Source organism: Clupea harengus, chromosome 19 (assembly GCF_900700415.2).
Source record: "Clupea harengus chromosome 19, Ch_v2.0.2, whole genome shotgun sequence".
Classification (NCBI taxonomy): Eukaryota; Metazoa; Chordata; class Actinopteri; order Clupeiformes; family Clupeidae; genus Clupea; species Clupea harengus.
This window is the reverse complement of record NC_045170.1, coordinates 8,321,556-8,344,349: the sequence shown is the minus strand read 5'-3', so window position 1 is coordinate 8,344,349 and position 22,794 is coordinate 8,321,556. Positions and strand designations below refer to the sequence as shown.

Here is a 22,794-nt window from a genome sequence, read left to right as displayed (position 1 = left end):
CGATGCCGTGTTGTGGAGCGGGCGTGCCAGCACTCTTAACTGACCTGTTGGGCCGCAGGTAAAACATTAATGAATCAGAGTTATTATAGTTAAGGAAAATAATAACAAATAAAAATAAATACAACCCCACAAAAACAAATAAAAAACACAATGGACAATGACACAAATTAAAACGGTATAGAATAGCAGGTAAAATCAGCTTTGTTTTTGCCCTTGCCCACTATGGTTGCTATATGCCCTGTTTGATTTCTTGAGAGACAATGGCCTCATATTTAAAGTCATGAATTCCTTGAAATCTTACCTTTATCAGCTTTTTTAAATCAAGGCCTTCATAATACCAGAAACACTAAATAAAAACTTAAACTAGTCAATTCCTCAAAATGTATGCTACTTATGCAAACCAAATCTAAACTGAAAATCAAAAAGACTAAATAAAAGTAAAAAACAATGATGATGCTTTATCCTCATTTCTGCTTCGCCTAGAGTGTGTGCTTGGCGTCGGCCCTTACCCTATGTTGAAGGCGGGGCTCGCAGCAAAGTTGAAGCCCCCGCCGGGAGCTGGGGGTTGGGGAGTTGCCGGGGCGGCGGGATTTGGTCCGCCACCAAAGGTGAAGATCCCCGAGGCGGCGCCAGCGGGGGGCCCAAACGCACCGGCACCCCCGAATGCGAAACCTCCACCTAGCAGCAAGAGACAGACGCAGAGTGAGTGAGGGAAAACACCAGCACTGCAGAGGTAGGGAAAAGCTGCTCAGGAAGAACAGTGTGTCGTGTACTAAAGGATATAATAATAATAATAATAATAATAATAATAATAGTCAGGTATTAATGGCACACACGACACACTGAATGAATAAGACTCTGAAGCCTCCCGAACAAAAGAAGCAAAAGAGTACCATGACAAGGTGACGACAACATTCTACAGGTTTGGAAAGAGTAATAATTTGTTCCATGAACGAAGTCTCAACCAAAAGTGAAAGTTCCATCACCATCGTCATTGCTCTATATCCATTACTAACATCACGCACACAGCTTCTGGTTGATCAAAACGGGCTAGATATTTGCTCTTCATGAGAACAAGGTGAAAATAGTGTTGAGCAGCAGTGGGGCGCAGGAAGAGGAGCTACTGGTAGAGAGAAGAGTGTGAGGGGCTCGGAGGAGAGCAGCAGTTCCTACCTTGTCCTGTGGATGCATTGGAGGAGCCGAACGCCGGTGTGGCATTGGCCGGCTGGCCGAACACGGGTGCTGCAGTGGGTTTGGCGCCAAACGCTGGTGCCTGGGATCCAGCGGAAAAGGAGGGGGCGGCTGAACCGAATGCCGGAGCAATCGGCTGCGACGCATTTTGACCAAACATGGAGGACTGCGTGGAGCCAAAGCCAGTGGTGGAGGAGGCGGGGCTAAACGCAAAAGGCGGGGGGGCTGGAAGAGAAGAGGGAAGGAAAAGAAAAAAATTCAATAAATCATCATTGGAAAAATCTAAATTTTGTGTATATAAGGACAACCACCTGCTCGTCCTGCATAAGCTCTGATACACAAGCAGCACTGGAGACATGCAGACAAGTTTCACAGTAACTCTACCCAAGATCACAACCCCTGGGATATTTACCCCATGTAAGTTTTGGGCACAAGCATGACCGAGCACAGAATACCAGACAGCACATCTGCACACCAGCGTACCCCTACACCCTCTTAGGTCTGCCCACGTATACTGCTGTGACCAGCGTACCCCTACACCCTCCAAGGTCTGCCCACGTCTACTGCTGTGACCAGCATACCTGCAGGAGCTGCTGTAGATGAAGACGTCGCTCCGAAGGCGAAAGAGGGAGCGGCCGTGTTGCCTGCCGAGTTGAACATGAAGGGTTGGGCCGGGGTGGCCGAAGGCGCGGCTGGGGTCTCTTGCGTCTGCTGTCCGAAAAGGAAGGCCTTCGCTGGAGGGGCATCCGTGGTGGCGGTGCTCTGGCCAAACATGAAGGTGCTGGTGGGGGCAGGGACGGGGGCAGGAACAGGGGACGGGGCCAGGGTAGTGGTGGAGCTGGCCACGGCACCAAACAGGCTGGGGTGTGGAGGGGGTGTGGAGGAGGGTGTGCTGGAGGTCGCTGCAGCCATGAAGCCAAAGGCTGGCTTTGCAGCTGATGAATCTGTACAGAGGAAGGGGTAAGTTGAATGTCATTTCTAAATATATTTGGATCAGCTTTAAACTTTAAAACATTAAAATCATCCAATTAATGTACAGCACAAGTACAGCAGTTTCATACACAGACATAGCAAGACAGCCACGGCCCAGATGCTCTCACCTGTGCTAGTCTGGCCGAATGAGAACGCGGGTTTGGGGGCGTCCACCTCGCTCTTCTCCGCAGGTTTCCCGAAGGCAAAAATAGGTTTGGGCTCCGCAGCCGCTTCAGGCTTGCCGAAGGAGAAGCCGCCAGAGGGAGCAGCAGTGGTGATGGGCGCCTTCTCCGCCTCCTTCGCAGCACCGAAGAGGAATCCGGCGGTCGTAGTAGAGGTGGAGGACGCCTCCTTCTCCTCGGGGTTCCCAAAAGAGAAGACGGGCCCAGACAACGCCGGCTCCTTGCTCACAGACTCGCCGAACTTCGTGGCAGCGGGGAGCAAGGATGGAGTAGAGGTGGTCAGCTCGGCCCCGGCGAGCGTCCCAAAGATGGGGAGCGAGGTTGAAGAGGCCGAGGTGACGGAGTTGGAGATGGCCGGGGCGTCCTGAGGGGTGGAGAAACTAAAGGTGGGGCTGGGGGCAGCACTGAGTTTGTCTTCTGGTTTAGAGAGGCCAAAAGAGAAGCCTGTGGCCGAGGGGTCGACCGCAGGAGCAGAGACGGGTGCGGCGCTGGCTTCGGCGGCAGGTGCTGTGCTTGCTGTGCCAAACGTTATGGTGCTGCCGCCGAACTTAAACCCATTGCCTAAGCTTGGAGCGTCCGCCTTCTTAGAGTCTTCAGTGGTGGAAGAGGATGAGGAGGTTAAGTCAAATGTGAAGCCCCCTGACGAAGTGCCACTGGCGGTAGAGGACACCTCAGAGGTTGTGGAGTTGCCAAATTTAAAACCTCCTGAGGATGAGTCTGAGGCACCCCCGAACTTGAAGCCCCCGGTGGAGTCTGAGGGTGCACCGCCGAACTTGAAGCCACCACCACTAGGGGCGCTAGAGGAGTCCGAGAAGGTTCCGGCAAATTTAATGCCATCCGAGGTGGCAGAGGTACCGCTGGAGCCGAATTTAAATCCCCCGGAGCTGGAATCGGTGAACGTCGCAGAACCGAGTGCGGCTGTGTTGGGAAGAAAGAACAAAAGAGAGAGTTGGAGAGGGAGATGTAGGTCAGAGCGAGGGAGGATGAGAGATTACCATTTTCAAGAAAAAATATTTGTTTAATGCAAATAACGTGCCAATGGAAATATTTTTTTTCCTGTTTATAGCTTCCAGTCGTACCTTTAGACTCGATTTTGGCTCCAGGCTTGTTGGTCTGGCAGGCCACACACTGTACGTCTTCTCCTTTGTTCTGCACACAGCACACGTCACATTCCCAGCTGCCTGCTGGCTTCTTGAACTTATCCCCAAAGCCAAGAGAGGGCGCTGCAGAGCCACTGGAGGAGGACAGAGGGGGCAAGGAGGCGGGCGCTGCTCCAGATGCTCCTGACAGGGGCAGAGAAGGGGGGGTTAATGATGAACTTCAGAAGAGAAGAGGACAGAAGAGGTCAGGACTGCCCAGAGAGGGAGACTTGGGCTGTGTTCGAAAACTCTTAAAATGCTGTCTTACTACCTTCCTTCTCTTAAAGTAGAGAAGGAAGGACTGTTCGAAATCCGTTATTCTGTCTCTTCCGGGATACCTTAAAATCGTCCACGTGACGGTCATTACCCATAAATCTGTGCGCCAGCTCCCTTCGGTAACTGCAAATTGTAAACAAAGATGGCGGACCAAACTCCGCTGACGGCCGTGATTTGTATGTAAATGTACATCTTTCGGCGTTTTCTCGCTTAGATTTGTTTTAAGTTACAGAGAAATAACGTTATTGTAACCAGTAACCAGCAATAATGGTTGATGTAACTTTGCGAGGTGTCAGTCAGCCAACTTTCTAACATTAGCAGGCCTTGGTCTCAAAATCTCAGACTCAAACCAGTGATCAAAAAAAGCTTGCTAAGAGACGAGTCTTCATTTAATGGGGCCTTCACATAGAGTTGACTATTAGAATTCTTGTCTTTGTAGGTATGCATTGTGTTGAACTGTCAAAGGCCAACTTACAAGTAGAGACCAGAAATGACCAGAGTGATATTAACATAATTCGCTCACCTGGTTTTGGACTCAGACAGGCCACGCACTTGGTGTCCGGCCCTTTGTTCTGCACCATGCACGTGTCGCAATCCCACGAGCCCTCTGGCTTTTTAAACTTGTCCCCAAATCCCAACAGTCCAGCAGAGGTGGAGGATGAGGTTGTGGTCGCAGCAGCAGTAGCAGCGGTGGATGTGGAGGAGGCTGCTGAAAAAGCCGGCAGGGTCAGACCAGGCTTAATGCCGGAGCCAGGCTTGGCGGTTTCGCAGGCCACACACTTCAGGGCATCCGGCTTGTTCTGAACAAGGCAGGTGTCGCAGTCCCACGAGCCCGCTGGAGGGGCAAACAGCGCCGCCAGACCTCCACTGGAGGCCGCCATAGAAACTGCGGGGGGTTTACTGTCTAATTTAGAGGAGGAGGATGAAGACGAGGAAGAGTTTGTCTGGGGTTTGGTGGTCTGGCACGCTACACATTTGGTGTCCGCTGCAGAGTTCTGAAGGAGGCAGGAGTCACAGGCCCAGGAGCCTGCTGCAGGCTTGAACTTGTCCCCAAAGCCGGAGAGGGGGAGGGTGGGGGCGGGCTGAGAGGAGGGAGTTGAAGTGGGGGGGCTGGAAGAGAAACCTGCGGATAGAGACGCACAGAGAAATTAATACAAAACCACAGTTGCACATAGCTTTGATGGGGTTTGTCCATTTACCGGGAGTTGTGCATCTGCTGCGTGACTGGTCAGGAGTGAGTGTTTTGTTAGACTAAATAAGAGTGTACGGAGAACTGAGAGCTAAGCAAGAGAGCATGAAGGTCAGAGTGCAAAGGTCTGTCTCACCTGGAGCCTTCAGGAGATCCAGCACACTGCCCTGCTTAAGGGTCTTGGCTGGTTTGAAGGGGCCCTCAAACTCCTCTTTGGTCTCAGCATTTGCCGTGCTCTTAACTGTAGATACACCAAAACAGGGGAGATGTCTCAAACTCACACTCGTTTAACATAGCCTTTAGGGTCTAGCAAGGCGACACTTAACCTGGAAGTAGAGCCTACCTGAGCGGGCGATGGGAGAAGCGGCAGCAGTGTCATTAGACACGGAGGGGCTGGTCTTCATGACCGGCGCGCTGAAGGTGAAACCAGACTGTGGGAGGGACACAGACGTTTAGTAATTTCTCCCTCATGTTAGAGTACAAGACTTGACAGGCAGCTGACCGCACTTACAGATGGAGAGAATGATGGAGGGCTGGCAGCTGTTGCCATGACAATAGGGGAAGCGAAAGTGAAGGGCAGAGAAGGGGGTGAGGAGGCCGGTGGAGGATCCTGCAGGGGAGACAAGTTATAAATGTGTTAATACAGTGACATCAACATTAAAAGCATCCAAAATCAAGGACTTAAGAAGGCAAAGAAACAACAACCCAAACCGGTACCCCAAAACCCTATAAATAGGACCTAAATGTCTAGACTCACCTTGCTGGTGACTGTCTTGGCAGGGGCAGGGGTAGTTTTGGCAGGGGCAGGGGTAGGGGTAGTTTTGGCAGGGGCAGACGTTGGTGTGGAGGTGGTGGATGGGGAGGAGAAACTGAAAGAGGGCAGTGCCCGTGAGCTGATGGGGAGGGAGATGGCAGGCAGGTCAGGGACCTCTGCTACCTGAAATGCCCCAGAAGACAATGAGAATATCATTACAAGGTCAACAAAGCATGCATGGTTGACAATAAAAGGGACGCGTAAATTGGATGCCCCCCCCCAATCCCCCCCTTCATGCTTCCATTTTTAATTGGCTTACCAATATGTAGGACAGTGAAAAGGTAATACACAATGAAGCATGTTAGTACACCTGCGTTAATTAATGAGTATTGGTACATAAATAAAACTTGGGCCGCTCGTCTCTGCATTTGTGGCGATCAGTGCACACTGACCTCATCCTCAGGGTGTTTGTTGGAGGGCCTGATGCTTCTCTCCCGCTTCATCTTGCCTCCTCCGGAGCCAGCAGCGCTGACCGCTGGGGTACTGGACAGGGGGTAGGCCAGAGAGGTTGTGCTGCAAAAGAGTAGACAGACGACACAAAGTTAAAGATAAGGTGGAAAGATCCACAAACACAAGTGGGGATCTACACTGCTTGCATCACAAACAGCACTGTGATGTAATCATATAATAATTTATTACTGAAATTAAAATAAAGATGTGTAATGAAATGGGGTATGGTCTAGTGGCCATTTTCATGTTAGTTTTGACACAGGATGTTGCACAAGTTGTTGTACAGACATTCTCCAATTGCACATGTAACAAATATGCATCAGGTGACCCGTTATCTTTGCTAGCTATATAGATCATTTAAGTTACCGTAATTTCCGGACTATAAGCCGCTACTTTTTCCCCACGCTTTGAACCTCGCGGCTTAAACAATGACGCGGCTAATTTATGGATTATGATCCCTGTGACTGTATACGGTGGCTTTGTGGAGCTAGGATGCTAGCATGGATGCAGCCGCATGGATGCTTAGCTCCACGCGATTTCTCAGTATCTCTCAATAACTTAACTAATGTCAAAATACACAGTCTACCGGCGTAGACAGAACACAAATACAGTCTTTTCAAGTTATTTAGCTCAATGGTTTCAAACTAGCGTCTTTCTTCTATCTCGCTGTCTTCAATCTAACGTTCTAGCTTCTGATTGACTCTTGCAACTGTGCCCTCTTAAAGCAACAGTGCACTTATCGTAACTGGCAAAACTAATAATATGCATCACTATTGTATTACTTTTGATATTCATTTTAGCCTGTGTAAAGTTCATTTGTTTCAATGTACCGGTAGGCACCTGCGGCTTATAGACATGTGCAGCTTATTTATGTTAACAATAATATATTTTTTTAAATTCGGTGGGTGAGGCTTATATTCAGGTGCGCTCAATAGTCCGGAAATTACGGTAGGTTGAGGAAAACTTCTCTTTCCAACAGGGGCTTTACCTTTGAGACGTGGTTGGTGTAGGTTCCGGTATTAATGGAGATCTTCGCACAGGCTATAAACACAGAGAAAAAGAGAATGACTAGAAGCTAGTGTGCTGGAATTTATGAAGACACGTATAACCTGATAGATGCTGAGCCAAAAAGAATTGCTCAAAGACAGTTCTGTATTGTTGACATACATGACACCACTGGTTGGAGCAACCTCTTACTCAAACTGCAACTACTAAAAAGTGAAACGAAAACCACGGTCGGCATCATGCTCACACTTCATGTAGTGTTAGTGAAACCGGCAAAAGCAACAGATGGGAAAACCCCCCTTTGAAGAGAAAGTCCCATCAAAGATCACATTTTGTTTCAGATTTGCAGAGCTGCCACCACATCAGAGCTAAATCTCAGAGCTAAAGCTAAAACACAGAAGAAAATATTGACAATAAGGTGTAAATATAACTGAAATTGTCACTGTAATTATATTTAGATTTTTTGATTATTTTGCATGCCTATCTATCTATACATTCACTCATTGAAGTCATTTGAACTACCTAAGATGAGGATGCCACACTGAAAAAAAAAAAAAAAAAAATCAAGTTCACCTTCCCCCAAAGAAACCCACAATGAATTAAAAACAGGTTTCTCACCGTGTCCCTCGCTGCCGTTCTCTCCAATGTCCGATTGACACCGCCAGGTGTGAGAGAGGGACGGAAGGCCATGGAACGATTCCCAGAGACGGAGGCAGCTGACGGCACCACCAGCTTCTGCACCGGCGGCAACAACGGGTCCATCTGAGCAAAGGACACACAGAGTTTGGTCCCCTCACCGTTCTATCTATATCCACACACTGCACGGCAACTCAAGTGTTTTGGACCGGACACAGGACATTTCAAGTTGGATCATGGACATGCTGTGTGCAGCGAAACCATTTTATCTGGCTATACATGTTTGCACATTCATGTCATGTCAAAAATTTAAAATTAAAAAAAGTTCGTGTTCTACTGCAGTCACATGTTATTTTTACTTGAACCAGCATGCACAGGCGGACATATTTAAAAGCATACCACATAATTTAAGCGTATGTGAGAACTGTGAAAAGCACAGCATAAATATATATATATATATTATTACTACATCATAATTAATAGGACATGTAAGAGTGTTAGGTTGGTGAGCTGGGGACCATTTGACTAGCTTTGAAAAAGATCATTGTTGAGGATCAGTAGGCAGCTGCTACAGCTGTCTAACAATAATGGTTTAATACTGGCACCGTTTTTAGGAACACTTTTGCCACTGGGCTCTGGGGGAACAGCTGTCTATGGACGTGACTTAAGGACAGCAGTCACAGCTGGCAGCAGAACAAGACACACACCCCAAGCCAATCCCTTTACACCCTGTTGCAGTCAGGCAACAACACACACTACCCTGAGGGTGTCATATGTGCCAAAGGCTAAAGACTTAAAACGAACACACACACACACACACGTACCTTTTTCTTCTTAATCTGGAAGGGTGAAGCGTCTAAGTCTGTGCGATCCAGTGACTTTGGAAAGAAACAGATATGAGCTTCCAGTCTCTTGAACACAACCATGATGGAGCACGACCAAAACATCAGGTTTTATTGATCATATTCAACAAGTCTGAGGCTGGGCCTGAACTCTTCTAGTCTAACTCTTCTTAGTTTAGAAATGAAACCATAGTTCAGACCCAGAGATCCCCTTTCAATCCTAAGTAAGGGGACAGAGGCAAGGGCAAAAAGGGAGAAGAAACTCACCCTTGACAAAGGTGACGATATGGTTGAGGGGATTCTTTTTGCATCCTTTGAGGGGGGAAAAGTATGTTAATGAGATACTTTTGGATCAGGGCTCAAAACCACTGGAAAACTATTTTTCCATGACGTCTTTCTATGGCATACGTGGAATTGCACTGAAAATTGTTAACAGACAGTCAAGGAACATAAAATGAGGAAAAACCAAACTGTAGCCAAAGCAAATTAATAACAGTTTTGGAACTGGTTAAAAAAAAAAAAAAAAAAAAAAAAAAATCAGTTTGAGAGCCAAATACTAAATCATGGCCAATTTTCTCATTGCTGGTTGCCATTTAATGGTAGTGCTACAACACCCAACCAAGTCCTTGAATCCTCATCAAAAGATAACTTGAGTATTACTGCTGAAACGCATGCCTTGAATCTATGAATCAACAAACCACTGTACTGTAAGCACATATAAACACCTCCGCAAACATCTATTTACTGACTTTAGAACCGTTTATCTAGCAGCTGAGTCAACGAAAAAAAACACAGCAAGGATGAAATAGTCATTGTTATGGTGCATATTCACTGACATCACACAACCTTGTCCTGGTGTTTGCCAATTCTATGATGAACATTCCCTGTAAAGGATGTGACGTGACAGCTAGGGCTCCAGAGACAGGAACACTCCTCTCATGGACTAACACACGCCGTTGTGGGCTAAAGGGATTTTTATACTTCTGCAACTGCATTACAGCATGGCCAATATTATAGAATAAATGGTAAAAGCCGACCATAAATTGCGCTTATTAACTCTATGCTGCAGCTTCAAATCTGCAAAGGGTGAGAGGGGAGGCGTGACTCACGGCCAGAGGGCTGGACATTCGCTCCAAGGACTGCAGGATGCGGCGGGCTGTGGCGCTGGTCACCCCGCAGGGCTGAGTGCCAGCTGGCTTTGCCTTTATCATTCTCCTCACGGGGACCTGAGAGGAAGGAGAGGAGGAAGGTCAAGGACGAGAGTACGAGTGCAGTGTGTTACTGGAGGCAAAAATCAATTTTCTCACTTTCTGCACTGCATAACTACAGATCATAATAATGATACTGTTTTGAGTGATAGGACCGTTATTTATTTATTTTTTAAACCAAGGTCTGAGTCTAAAAATCTACAGTGATGGTTCCTGGATGAATGTTACATGTAGCTAAAGGGATCTGTTTACCAATAAACCAAAATCACCGCCCACAGAAAACACTCCATGGATTAGCCATCAGAATTTTCTGAGTGTTTGTTTTACTCACCGTGATCTGATACGTCACGTGACCTGACCCCTCACTTGACCTGACCCCTCACTTGGTCTGATCAGTTACTACTACTTCATATTCATTCCACTGACCACATCGCAGGTTAAAGCAGTCAGCAGCGGCTCGTTGCTCACCTGATATGGGGTGCTTGGGCGAGAGCGGGCACTGCGGTTGGCGGCGGCGCCTCCATAGGTGGTTTTGCCAGGGTAGAAGGGCGAGTCGCCAAGGTGACTGGAGTTCAGCACGGAGCTGTTCATTGTAGTAGACTGTTCAGCAACACACAAGGGGCCACAGGTCAAAATGGCAGAAGAACAAAAACGCTCACAAACATTCAGAACAAGCAAGCCAAGCAGATTACAGGAGCAGACGGATGGACGCACGCACAGTACTTGCATATAAAGCAATGCAAGTACTGTGAGTGCGTCCATCCGTTACACACACACACACACACACACACACACACACACACACACACACACACACACACACACACACACACACACACACACACACACACACACACACACACACACACACATATTGTATTCAAGTCAGACTGACACAAAATTGATGCAACATGCAAAAACGCATAATTGAAAACACAGCCAAAATTTCAATTGCAAAAAAAAAAAAAAAAAAAAACATCACACTGATTCCTTAAGTCCCAAGTAACTGACGGTTATCACTTACCAGACCAGAGGTGCCAAACACCGACAGGTTAAAGGCGGGCTTCTTGAGGCCAGCCTGGGCAGGCTGCGTGCCCGAGTGCGTGCGGTCCGTCTCTGGGGACCAAAGCAACGGGGCAGGCTTTGAGGTGGGCACGTCTGCAACAAGAAGACAGGCCTAGGCTGGCGATCTGGCTATCATGCGTGTTGTACTGTGTGTGGGCGCTGGTCACCCTACTTAAGATCTTAAAAATCTCTCTAAATAAATCTCTGCGATATCTTATTCCTATCGATATATCAAATCCAAATTGAATCGAAAGCTTCTGAATCGGAATTAAATCAGGGCATCAATGTATCTTTTAATGTGTATTACGCCAAGCTGAGTTACTACAATCCTGGCCTGGCCTGCCTTCTCCATTTACACGCATCTATACAAACCATACAACACAGCATGCACGAGAGACATCAGCAGCCTTACCTTTGTCAGAGGCGCGTGATGAGAAGCCACTAGTGGTGGAGATGTTGTCATCCTCGTGCTGCGAGATGGAGTCCTTGATCTCCTTCACCAGGGAGAAGTTGGAGGTGGAGGCCCCCGCGAAGGGGCCCCCAAAGGGGCTCCCAAAGGGGGCGGCGGTGGAGGTGGAGGGCTGGGGGAACAGTGAGCTGGAGCGGCCAGCCAGCGCTGGGGAGCCGTCCAGCGAAGCAAAGTGTAGGTGGGAGCGGTTGAGGGGGGGCCGTGACAGAACATCCTGGAAGTTCAGCGACGCACGGCTTGTAGAAGGTTCTGGAAGTCAGAAAAGTCATTATTACCTGGCTTTACATCACACACACACACACACACACACACACACACACACACACTAGGGCTGTCAAAATTGCTCAAAAATGACGTTCGAATATTCGCTTTAAAAAAATACATATATTCGAATTTCTGGTTGCGCATTAGGCACGTCAATAACAGGACAAATTAATACAACGAGACATAACTACTTGTATAGGTAATTTATTTAAGTTTAAACATATTTAACAACATATTACCTACACAAAAATAAGTAAATTAACTAATGGCCAAGACCGCAGAGCTTGCACACACTCGCACTCTTTCTTTCTCCCTCTCTCTGCCTCTCCCGCACCGTCGCGCTCTCTGCGCATAGCGGTTTAAATGAACGACAACAAGGGATATGGTACCTCGGTTCCAGTGCTTCACAGAACTCCCTGAAGCCTATCCCATCCACCACAATGATCGGCCTCATGTCCTTGCATATGAACGAAATCAATTTTTGCGTGCAAGCCTCCTGTCGTGCCGCAGGCAACGAACTTGTGACGGACCGCGCAAAATATGTATCCAGACGTGGCTGTTTCGCTGAAGTTCCACATATTATGCCATATTCACTTGGATGCACATTTTGGAGATGTAGCCTCAAGTTGCTAGTTGTTGAGCCTACAGCTAAAGTAGTGTGTAAGCTAGAGTTAGGTTACCATTCAACAACTAGCAACTTGAGGCTACATCTCCAAAATGTGGAGATGTAGCCTCAAGTTGCTAGTTGTTGAATGGTAAGCTAACTCTAGCTTACATAGCTTATACACTACTTTAGTTGTAGGCTCAACAAGTTTACCATCAACTGACCAAAATCCGAAATATTTCCAGACATCACTCTTTAGATGTTTGGGGGTTACAATCACCTTCTCTGCTGCGGTCAAGCTGGATTCTGCACTTTCTGCATCTCGGAAGTCAACTGTCAGCAGTGACTGTGCCAGACAGTGAGACTCCTGTGACCTGTCCCTGATCTCAGGCGCGCGCCCACCCGCAAAGCAGACAGTGCTGTCGCTGTTTTTTTTTTTTTTTATATTCGAATATCAATTTTCACATTCGAAATTCTATTTTTAACAACTATTCGAATATATATTCGAATTTAGAATATTCGTTGACAGCCAGCCAGCCAGCCCCCACACACACACACACACACACACACACACACACACACACACACACAATTTGCTCAGGAGCAAGAACTAGAGTTTCACGTCTCATACCTGTGTTACTGGTGCTGGGCTCAGGTGAGTCGCGGCCGTCTGGCAGAGGGGCACCCTCCTCGTGCCCGTTAGGGGGCGGATCCTGGCTGTCGAGCTCTGGGGCGAGTCGCGTGGCAGCTCCGTCCTCTGCCACCTCTCCGTTCCTGAAGTACTTCTGAAGCCAAGAGGGAACGATGCTCTTCACTGTGTCCGTCACCCTGCTGATGATCCCTGCCTGCTGAAGGACCACACAGAGAGCACAGTCAGACCACATCAGACCACATTAGACCACGTCCTGGAGAGCTCAGGTTCCTGCAGGGTTCAGCTGTTCCTGCCAAAGAATGAGCCCGCTGACATGATCAACTGTTACCTTAGCAACACTTGCTTATCACAATTTTTTTTCTTGGCAAATAATGTGTTGCTATTGTTTATAAATATGTACTTCATAGTTCTGACATAGGGATGAAGATGCCCTGTTCAGCTGTGTTCAATCTCTATGGCACAGACGTGAACTCTAGCCATTCAACACGATCTACTTGACCACTTGAGATTTCATGCAGCCTGCCTCAACAGGAAAAGACAAACCAAGTTCCTCATGCACCAGCTCAATGCACAAGACAGAACCACAAAAGACGCAGGGCAGACGCAGGCCATGTCAGGACAGGTGTGTGTGTGTTCATGCATGGACTCACTGGGCCAGGCTGCAAAACTGTGCCATGGCTGTGCTGTATCTGGGTCAGCTTGCCAGCGTCAGTCCGCACCACACAGTTCTCATTAGGAGCAGCAGCAGCAGCTGCTGTTGTTCTGGATTCTCCCCTCACTGAACTGCATTGTACCGAGCTGCACTCTGCACCCTGGAGTTCTGTGCCTCAACAAGCCATTAGCTGTACATGAAGCATGCTCATCACTGATCCGCGGGTCAGATATCTATTTAACAGTGTCGACAACAAAGTTTTGCAGGAAAAAAAAGTGCAGAATCTCTGTGCGAGGTTCATTAAAAATCAAGCATAAATTATCAAAAACACCACAACACAATTGCTAGTCCATAGCATTTCTCTACATGTTGAGAAATCACACTGCCTCACATTCCTGGAGGGAAGGGTGGCTTCAGAGTCTTGCACAAGAGCATATTAGCTGGTGGGTCACACACACGCCAGCTTTCATACTGAAGGAGCACCTCCTGGTTGACAGTGCCATCACAAAGTAAATAAGGGAAGAATATGTAGAGTTCCCAAAGCTTTATACAAACTGTGGTGAAAGGGCTGTACTGTGTATACTGTGCATGCTCCATACCCCTCTGTGCTGACAACAAAAAAAAAACCCAGGAAGCTCGGATGTTTGTAGAACTACTGATTTGTACAGGGTGAGTAATCGCAGCACAGGGAACAGCTCTGCACTGCAGCTTCAGTGAGCTTCAGTTACATAAACACAGCAGCTCACAAAGGCAGCGGAGTAACGCGTTCACACAGCACAGCCATTTCTGCTAGCACTGAACAGACCAACCTGCTCGCATCACGGTGACAGACACTGGAATTTTAGTGGCAATTCACACCGACTCAATAAACAGCGACCACCAGTTTGAGGATTTGTTGAATGACTGTGTCCAAGGGTATATTTACAAGCTAAACAATACTAAAATAGCACTTTAAACCCAGGCCTTCATACTCAAGTCATCATAAGTTAGGTAGGAACCAACGATAACATGAAATCATCATAAAATGGCATCACTCTAGAAAGCCACCATACATTTACATGAACGACAAGGTGTTGGCAGAAAATGTTAAGCCTTTCATGTGAACATATTAAACATGCTGTACGAAGTCCTAGTAAAACCCTGGAAGACCATTAATGATGCTGGCTGTGTGTACACACCTTGTTTTCCCAGCTTAGTATGAGAGGGTGTTTGTGCTATAACTTCAACCTCTTATATATCCATCCGTATATCAATTTCTACGGCAACAGTTAAATCGACTGTTTTGCACGTTTCAACTATTCGCATTTGTAGTTCCACGTTGGTGGAACGAACTGCCTAGCACTACCAGAGCAGGGGCAATCCTCTCTACCTTTAAGAAGCTCTTGAAGACCCAACTCTTCAGAGAGCACCTCCTTTCCTAACTTGCACTTCGACTAGTACTTAACTTGCACTTAGAGCAGTTACATTCCTGCATTCCTTTTTTCTATTTCTTATGTAAAATAGTATTTATTGTTACACTAGGTCTCTATTGCTTGCAGCTTGACTGTTCTCTCCCTTGTACTTCACTTTGGACAAAAGCGTCTGCTAAATGACTAAATGTAACCGTGCTTTCCATCATCCGTAGCTGATGACGGAAAGTGCAGGTAGCGAGAGACCACTGGAGTACTTCTTTCAACCACAACAGCCATGCTGGAGAGCCACCAGAACAGCCTAACGATCCATAATGCACTCGCATGAATGTGACCACATTACATTTTAACTTGCACTCTCATATGTGATTGTTTTGGTCATAGTCTGGAGCTTATCATATCATGGCAAACACAAAATCGTCTCATGAAGAATTCCCGTTTGATATAAATGTTGTTGATTTCACACTGCATCATTTACTAAGAACAGGGCGAGATGCAACAAAGGCAAAAGTGCAGAGATGTACTGCACATCTCAATAGTGATTTGTTCATGTGAAAAGTTAATTAGGCTTATGCACTATAGCTGAGGGAAGATATATTCACCCGAAGACAAAAATGCAGAGGCCATTTCAAAGGAACAGTTTAGCCTATAGGTTATATCCTTAACATGATGTGAAGGGTAGAGAATGCACTACAACGCACTCTGATGAAGTTTGCTGGGGTAGTGTGACAACAGAATTTCCTATACACCAACACGAAATTCAACAGCCGACTGAAGAATGTTGGGGTTTACATGTCAGTGCAACATGCATTCTCTCTTATAGAGAGAATAGGTGGCCTGTTTCAAGAATCAAAGACAAAGTAATGACAAGAGGCCCTTGTGTTAAGTTTCCTGAGGGCACCCGCACCCCATACTGTCAGCAATCAGGAGAAGAGTAATGTGTATGAGTACTGCACCAGAGGAGCGTGCCTGTAGTTGAAAACACAAGGCTCTGAGAGGAGATCTGCAGAGGCGTTTATCTCCTGATAACCATACGCTGCACATGCACCTGTTAATCTACTACTGTGGCTTCTCTTAAGTGCCCTAGTGACGGAGGTCATCTCTCTAGGCTCCCTCACCTACTCACACAAGTTCTCACACACGCAAGTTCTCACACACGCAAGTTCTCACACACGCAAGTTCTCTCTCTCTCTCTCGGTGTACAGCTCTACCTCGCAAAACACCATGCAGGAAGCACAGCATTCCAGCAGTGGTACCAGTCAGTCAGTCAGTGTAATAATAATAATAAATCACATTTATATACACCTCTTGTGACCATAAGTGAGATTATTAAAAACACCACAAGCCATCCCCCATTAAAAAAATGTGATGCCCTTTCCCTGTAGTCTATTCCATTTACATTTAGCAGACGCTTTTATCCAAAGCGACGTACAAAGGAGAGAACAATCAAGTTACGAGCAATAAAGACCTAGTGTAACAATAAAATACTACTATCCATAAGAAATTAAAAAGTGCAGGAACGTAAGTACTGTAAGTGCGAGTTAAGTACTAGTTAGAGGAGATAGCATTAGAGGTAAGAGAAGGAGAGGTAGAGGAAGGAAGAAGTGCAAATTAGGAAAGGAGGTGCTTTCTGAAGAGTTGGGTTCCAGCCATGAGACTGAGGTTAGGATGTAGCATTGCTGCCTTACTTAGCTTACCATCAAAAAACTGTGAGTGTGACAAGCTGCATGTCACTGTGCAATCAGTTACATGCTGTACAGAGCTGACCAAACTACAGGCTGCTTCCTTCTTTAAAACTGAAGATTCAACTTTGACCTTGCAAAGGGATGACAATACGGAATAGCACACTGGTGAAACAGCACAGGCATGAACTTGCATGGCTTCATGTATTTTAAACAGATGGGGAGACTTGCCAATTCTCTTGAAAAATAAAAAATAAAGCTTTGGCTGGGCGTAAGACTTCAGTTGATGTGCCAATTAAAAAAATATATCATAAACGCCATCAACACACAGTTCACACTAAAATTCAGAAAGGTAGCAGAAAAAACTGTCAAACATAGGTCTACACGAGTGGCCTACGTGGGATGGATACCTGTCTAAAAACTCATCTTAGCATCTGGTGCTTTACAAGCATGAACAGCGGCTGCTCGCAATTACCCAGAAGGCACGTCTTTTTAAAGTATTTTTTAATTATATACTACACTGTAGAAGAAAGGGGAATGTGTCACCAACTCGTGGAATATCTTGGTGTGCAGGCATTTTCATATTTCATACCTTACATCTGCACAGCACATCTTATCTAACCATGGGGTCGCAGACATTAGTTTATATTCGGTGGAACACCTAATCAGAGCAAATGTGGATGCATATAGTTTCTTAGGCAAAACAAAGGCAATGGATGAACTGGCATAATATTGGGAAGAGGAAGATCAGCTGGAGAGAATTATGGGGTATGGACGCTAACTTATTTATTGTTTGAGCCACTCATGTCCTCTTAACTCCCAGAACCAGTGGGTGTGTGAAGACAGAAGCTGCAAGATGTGTATGGGTGTTGGCTCATTAACACATATTGTGTCTGGTTGCAAAACTGACGGAAGGCAACTTCAAGTTCCTCAGTGTATTGTTGTGACTGCGTCTGAGACGCCAGACACCAATCCTGAGCCTTCTGGAAGTGTTGTGCACCTAATTCAACGAAACACTGATGAAGGAAGGTGCCAACTCCAGTGAAATGCTCACAAAGGCATCTTTGTTGTTGTTGAGAATTGGTATGATGGTTGTTTTGCACCCGGTTATAATATTTAGGTTGTTGGGTACAAGTACTTGCATGTAACAGTGCGAGGTTTGGCTGCTGAAGACGCAAACCAACAGCACGAGGAGTTAAGTCTTTTCCTGTATATAAATGTAATAATTAAATCTTCTTTTTTTTTAAACAACAAAAAAAAAACACATACCTGCACAGGATCTTGTAACAATACTTCTATATATAAAAAAAATTGACTGGACTAAATGGAGGAAATTCATATGAGCCAACGCAAAACAGTGGAAATCCCCTGAGGATACCATTATTTGATTTCCTTTCATGTTCTCATTCCAGTACACTCTGGAATATTCTAGACACACTGTGTGTGGCGGCACTAGGCACTGAAACAAAGCAAATATCAAAAATTCGTAAACTACTAATAGTTTAGGTTCAATTGTGATTTTACATCTAATTGGAGGCCAGGCGGCCTTTGACATATATTTTTGGCGGGGTTATGTGGGGTGAACCGTGGTTAGACCCCAGTAGGACATGAACCTGACCTATTTAGTTGAGAGCATTTAACAATTGCATTGTAGCATCACACATCTGTTTTGCATTGTACCTGCAAAACAGATGCGTCATACAGTTTAAATAGACTAGACAAACTGTAAAGGAGTACATGGCGGAGTTATGAGCTCCGCTGCATGCTATAAACTGCATAAACACAGCTATCCGAGGTATGCTAGCTGATAAATTAACATTAACGACGTGGGTCTAAAGAGATCTATAAGTTCACAAGCTAGCTAACCAACAGCATCAACTACATAGCCAAAATAGGTAGACAAGTTCGACAGACGGGCAAATATACCAGGGGGTGTTGGTTTCCTGATTAAACAAAAGCAATAACAACAGGGACGTGGGTTAAGGTGGCCTCACCGGGTATGAAACCACCTGCTTTGTTATCCAATGATGACGTTCCTAGTTAACGTTGGCTGGCTGGCTAGCTGCCGATTTCTGTCTGGATAGCGAGCTAGCGGAAATATCTAGTTACAAAGACAACGTACATTGAAATGCTGTATGAAGACACGATGCAATGTACATTTGGGGGTTTAATCGACATTAGGGGGGCGCATTTTCCCTTCCCGGAGAGCTCTGACAGCAACGTAGTCAGACAGTTGAAGACCAACGCTAGCTAATAAGCTAACTGCGAGGGAAAGCGCACGTGTAGGAAACGTTTATTAACCTCCCGTCTAACAACATTTAGTAAACGATATACTTTGTCACCCAAGTCGACACAAAAATAAACCTGCCTACGTTTCAATTTCTCTAAATAATTTAAAATCGTAACATATAATGAGCTAAATAGATTTAACGTGAATGCTATAACGTTACGAGTCTCCATCTATTCTCTTTGACAAACTGACGACGCGCGGCATTGCTAGTAGCGTGGTTGCTAGCGAGCTACTACCAACTTAGCGCGCTTCCTAACCATAACTAACGTTACCGTTAGCCAAGTAGCTAAAATGATGGCTAGCTAGCAATAACTTGGTTACCCATGTGGGCCCTGGCACTCTTCCAAACTACATTAGGCGCACTGCGCAGCACCTTTTTAGCTTCATAGCTATTGGGCATACCTAGCTACATGAGTTTCAAACCGCTATAATGTGACAAAGAGTGGCAATTGTAGTGCTAAATGCTAGACGCTTGATGACAAGTTACGTACTCGCAGGTTACTGTTTGAAAATAAAGAGCCGGTATCGAAACGTTAGTTGTACCATACCAAGCCGGTAAGCTTGCCTGCTATCCTACCAACAATGTTGGTCTATTAACGTTAACATTGCTAGCTAGCGCAATTAGCTAGCTATGTTAGATGACATTTTAGCTGAACCGTTAACTGCTTAGCTAGAGCTCCAGCTAGCTTTACAGCTAACCAACTCGGCTAGCAAGCCAAGTTTGCAGTTTGAGAGAAAAACTGTCCACTGACAACTACAATGACGTTTTTTCTATTGTAGCCAAGTGTTATTAAGCTTTACTTGTACCTGAAGATATAACTGCCATGCAGAATAGAACTGTTCTAACCGGCATTCTTAGCTAACAGCTAAGCACCGTCTAATTACCCATAGACGGCAGGCTGTATGTGAAGCGAACACGGCCTGCTAGCAAGGCAGGTTGTTTAACAGGCCGCGAAAATTGTCTTCAAGAAAACAATAATAGCGCTGCCAAACAACTAGGACAAACATATCGTTTTTGAAACGCTTCATAACATTAAGAAAAAAACGCCAGAATTACCTGTTTTCCTTTAGCATACGGTTTTGAAGCGATATGATATCTTCTTGATCTAATTTTCCCTCCTCCTGTGGCCGCCATGGCTAACTATTGAATCACTAATCGGTACCTCGGCGCCGGATGGAGCTTGCCTGTCAAAGAACTCAAACTTGCTCAGCCCACCAATATACCGTCAGACATTTCGTGGAATTATTGTGACGCAGTTGTGGGAAATTGAGTTTAACATTAAAACGACTCTAACCAACAATATTTAGGACCTCTCTTGAAAAAAAATGTTAATTTTAAAGAGTAAGAAGGCGGGAAAAGGAGATTCGTCTTCCTGTGATTTTGAAAGCGTGTGGTGAGTCTGCACATCCACACAAAATCACTGAACAACACATTAAACAGGGAGAAGGCCTATATCATAACCTATACAATTTCCCCCATCATTTCCATCAAGATAGTTTTCGAAATTGGAGCAATAATTTCATTCTCATCTGATAATCCATACAACACAAAAACCATAAATTGTAATATTCTTATGTCAGCAGGCACAGAACAATATTATTTTAGAAAGCCCAGATGATTTAAGAAATACCCAATATATGGTCTCATCTGGGAGGCTGTAGGTGAATCAACATGAGTGAGCAAAAACAGTGGAGGGGGACCAATCTTTGAATCTAAATTTGAATCAGTCTGCACCAGTCTCATGGAATGTCATGCAAAAACAACTTTAATTTGAATAATATCAAAGCATAACAATGCATTACCTGGACACATAAGTCCATACTCCTGGCCAGAAAGGGTAGGCCTAATGTATAGGATACATTTACTTTAGTCACTGAAAAGCTACCACAATGAACCTATAGGTTGAAAATAAATAAAACAGGCTCATTTGAAGTCAGTTAATGAAAGAGTTTAACCAAAAGTAAATTAGTAAAATCCTTGCTAATGGCTTGTTTTATACTGCATTTATGAATATGAGAAATAAGAAGGTGAATGAAATAGTGTGACAGTTGTTCATATATCTTAAACTCAATTTGCCAATGATACATGCTTTACACATCTAGGCTCAATGAAAGTGACAATAGGCTACTTTATTTCAAAGATTTATTTAAACAAACAACTTTTAAGACTCTCATGATAAAATAGTTACAGGAAACCTCTCAGTGTGGTATTTCAATTTTGCATAAAACATTAATATTGTTACAGTGATGGTTCGTCATCATTAAGCTTCCAATACATCACAAATGTAAGCTAAAACATTCAGTCTCTAGACCTCAGAAGTACCATCACTCAGTGCAACAGAATAAGGATGATTAAGGATAATAAAATGGCTGAAAGTAAGTATGTACTTCAGTATCAAACAACAAGTGTTTCAACTTGCATATAAAACAGTAACTACCATCTATGGGCACTTAAATCATTTCACAGTTACTGAAGTTTTCCATTTGTGTAAATTGATCAGCATGGACATACACTGTTTTTCAACTCAACACTTACAAGGCAAAGTTAATCATATGCTGTACCTCATTTTATTAGTGGGATATCCAATGACATCAGTGCAACATTAGACAAATTGGTATTTCATCAGGTTAAGTCAGGCTGCTCCCTCATGTCTGTAGACCATTGAAACATGTATTAAATTAACTCCGCCCCCATCTTTCATTTAATTAATCTCACACACTCACAGTTCTATTGCTAAGCCAGACCCCCCTCCAACTGGGCCCACTGAAGTTGAGCAGAAAAATAATGCTTTCACTGAACCCAGTACCACCCCCAGAGCTTTTCACTGGAGAGATGCTCAAAGCTGAGCTGTCAACTCAGAAGTGGCACAGAAACATGACAGCCACTAAAGATGCTAATTTCAAGGGTGTATTAAAAGAAGTACTAGATTTTGTTCTGCTTACCTGTCATTTTTAAAACAAAGCAGTGAGTTCTATGAATAGCCAGTCCATACAAAACCTCATAAATAAAGCTTCAGAGACAAGCTCTTTGTTTGATCTAAACACTCCTCAAATATGTGGTATTTATACAGTGGAAAGTGGTTCAAGCACACTTTTAAAACAGCACTGGGTCACCTTTAGAAATAGGAAACAAAGGGTTGTCAGGAATGTTATACCTCATCTAGGAATTCCATTTGATGAAGCTATAGAGGACCAGTCAGTCCCTATGAAATCAATGTTTCAACATAGAATGGATGAACAGTGGTAGAAATTGCATCAACCACTATAGCCTGGATTGCTTTCTTCCCTATATCTGCGCACAGATACTAAGAATGGATCTAACAAAGAGGCACGAGTCCATCATGAAGACCATAACTTTAAGGCTTCACTGTGAGAGATGTTGAGGGCATTAAGAGGCACTCTAACAAGAGGCTCAAACACTACACACAAAGTACTTCACAGTGCAAACAACATGTAAGTAAGTAAGACAGAAGTAAGACAGAAGACAAAATAAGCTGCTTGACATCAAATGTCACAGTAAAAAGTACACTTGAGTTCTCCCCCTCCTCTCTTTCACACAAACACACACTTAATAGAGGGCACTGAAGTTCAGTCTTTTTGAAGGGGGCTGTAGAAACTATTATTGCCAATGTCTCTACCCAACCACATTATATGTTTGACATAAACCATAGAAACTGTAGTAATTATGTCCCTTAATTAAATATGTTTGACATAAACCATAGTATCCGTAGTAATTATATACATTAATTAAATATGTTTGACATAAACCAAACTATAGTAATTATATACATTAATTAAATATG

At 44.9% G+C, this 22,794-nt stretch overlaps 1 protein-coding gene across 3 annotated transcripts in view; it reads right to left on the bottom strand.

Moving 5' to 3' along the window:
• Positions 1–20,219, bottom strand: part of nup153 (nucleoporin 153) — a 21,678-nt gene extending 1,459 nt beyond the window's left edge. The window contains exons 1-22 of one of the 3 annotated variants that reach the window (XM_031586145.2): positions 20,049–20,219; positions 12,938–13,151; positions 11,382–11,687; positions 10,929–11,062; positions 10,373–10,504; positions 9,806–9,922; positions 8,964–9,008; positions 8,679–8,732; positions 7,837–7,980; positions 7,202–7,254; positions 6,156–6,276; positions 5,707–5,886; positions 5,461–5,559; positions 5,293–5,380; positions 5,086–5,190; positions 4,284–4,883; positions 3,425–3,628; positions 2,292–3,263; positions 1,773–2,135; positions 1,174–1,416; positions 510–678; positions 1–44 (exon numbers count right to left, since the gene is read on the bottom strand). The exon at positions 1–44 is cut by the window's left edge and continues 1,459 nt beyond it. In XM_031586145.2, the coding sequence (XP_031442005.1) occupies positions 1–44; positions 510–678; positions 1,174–1,416; positions 1,773–2,135; positions 2,292–3,263; positions 3,425–3,628; positions 4,284–4,883; positions 5,086–5,190; positions 5,293–5,380; positions 5,461–5,559; positions 5,707–5,886; positions 6,156–6,276; positions 7,202–7,254; positions 7,837–7,980; positions 8,679–8,732; positions 8,964–9,008; positions 9,806–9,922; positions 10,373–10,504; positions 10,929–11,062; positions 11,382–11,687; positions 12,938–13,151; positions 20,049–20,126 (4,465 nt within the window). In that variant the 5' untranslated portion in view covers positions 20,127–20,219. Of the gene's footprint in view, positions 45–509; positions 679–1,173; positions 1,417–1,772; positions 2,136–2,291; positions 3,264–3,424; positions 3,629–4,283; positions 4,884–5,085; positions 5,191–5,292; positions 5,381–5,460; positions 5,560–5,706; positions 5,887–6,155; positions 6,277–7,201; positions 7,255–7,836; positions 7,981–8,678; positions 8,733–8,963; positions 9,009–9,805; positions 9,923–10,372; positions 10,505–10,928; positions 11,063–11,381; positions 11,688–12,937; positions 13,155–20,048 lie in introns of all 3 variants that reach the window. The other 2 variants (XM_031586144.2, XM_031586146.2) reach the window with 2 other exon arrangements.
• Between the last annotated feature and the right edge of the window lie 2,575 nt (positions 20,220–22,794).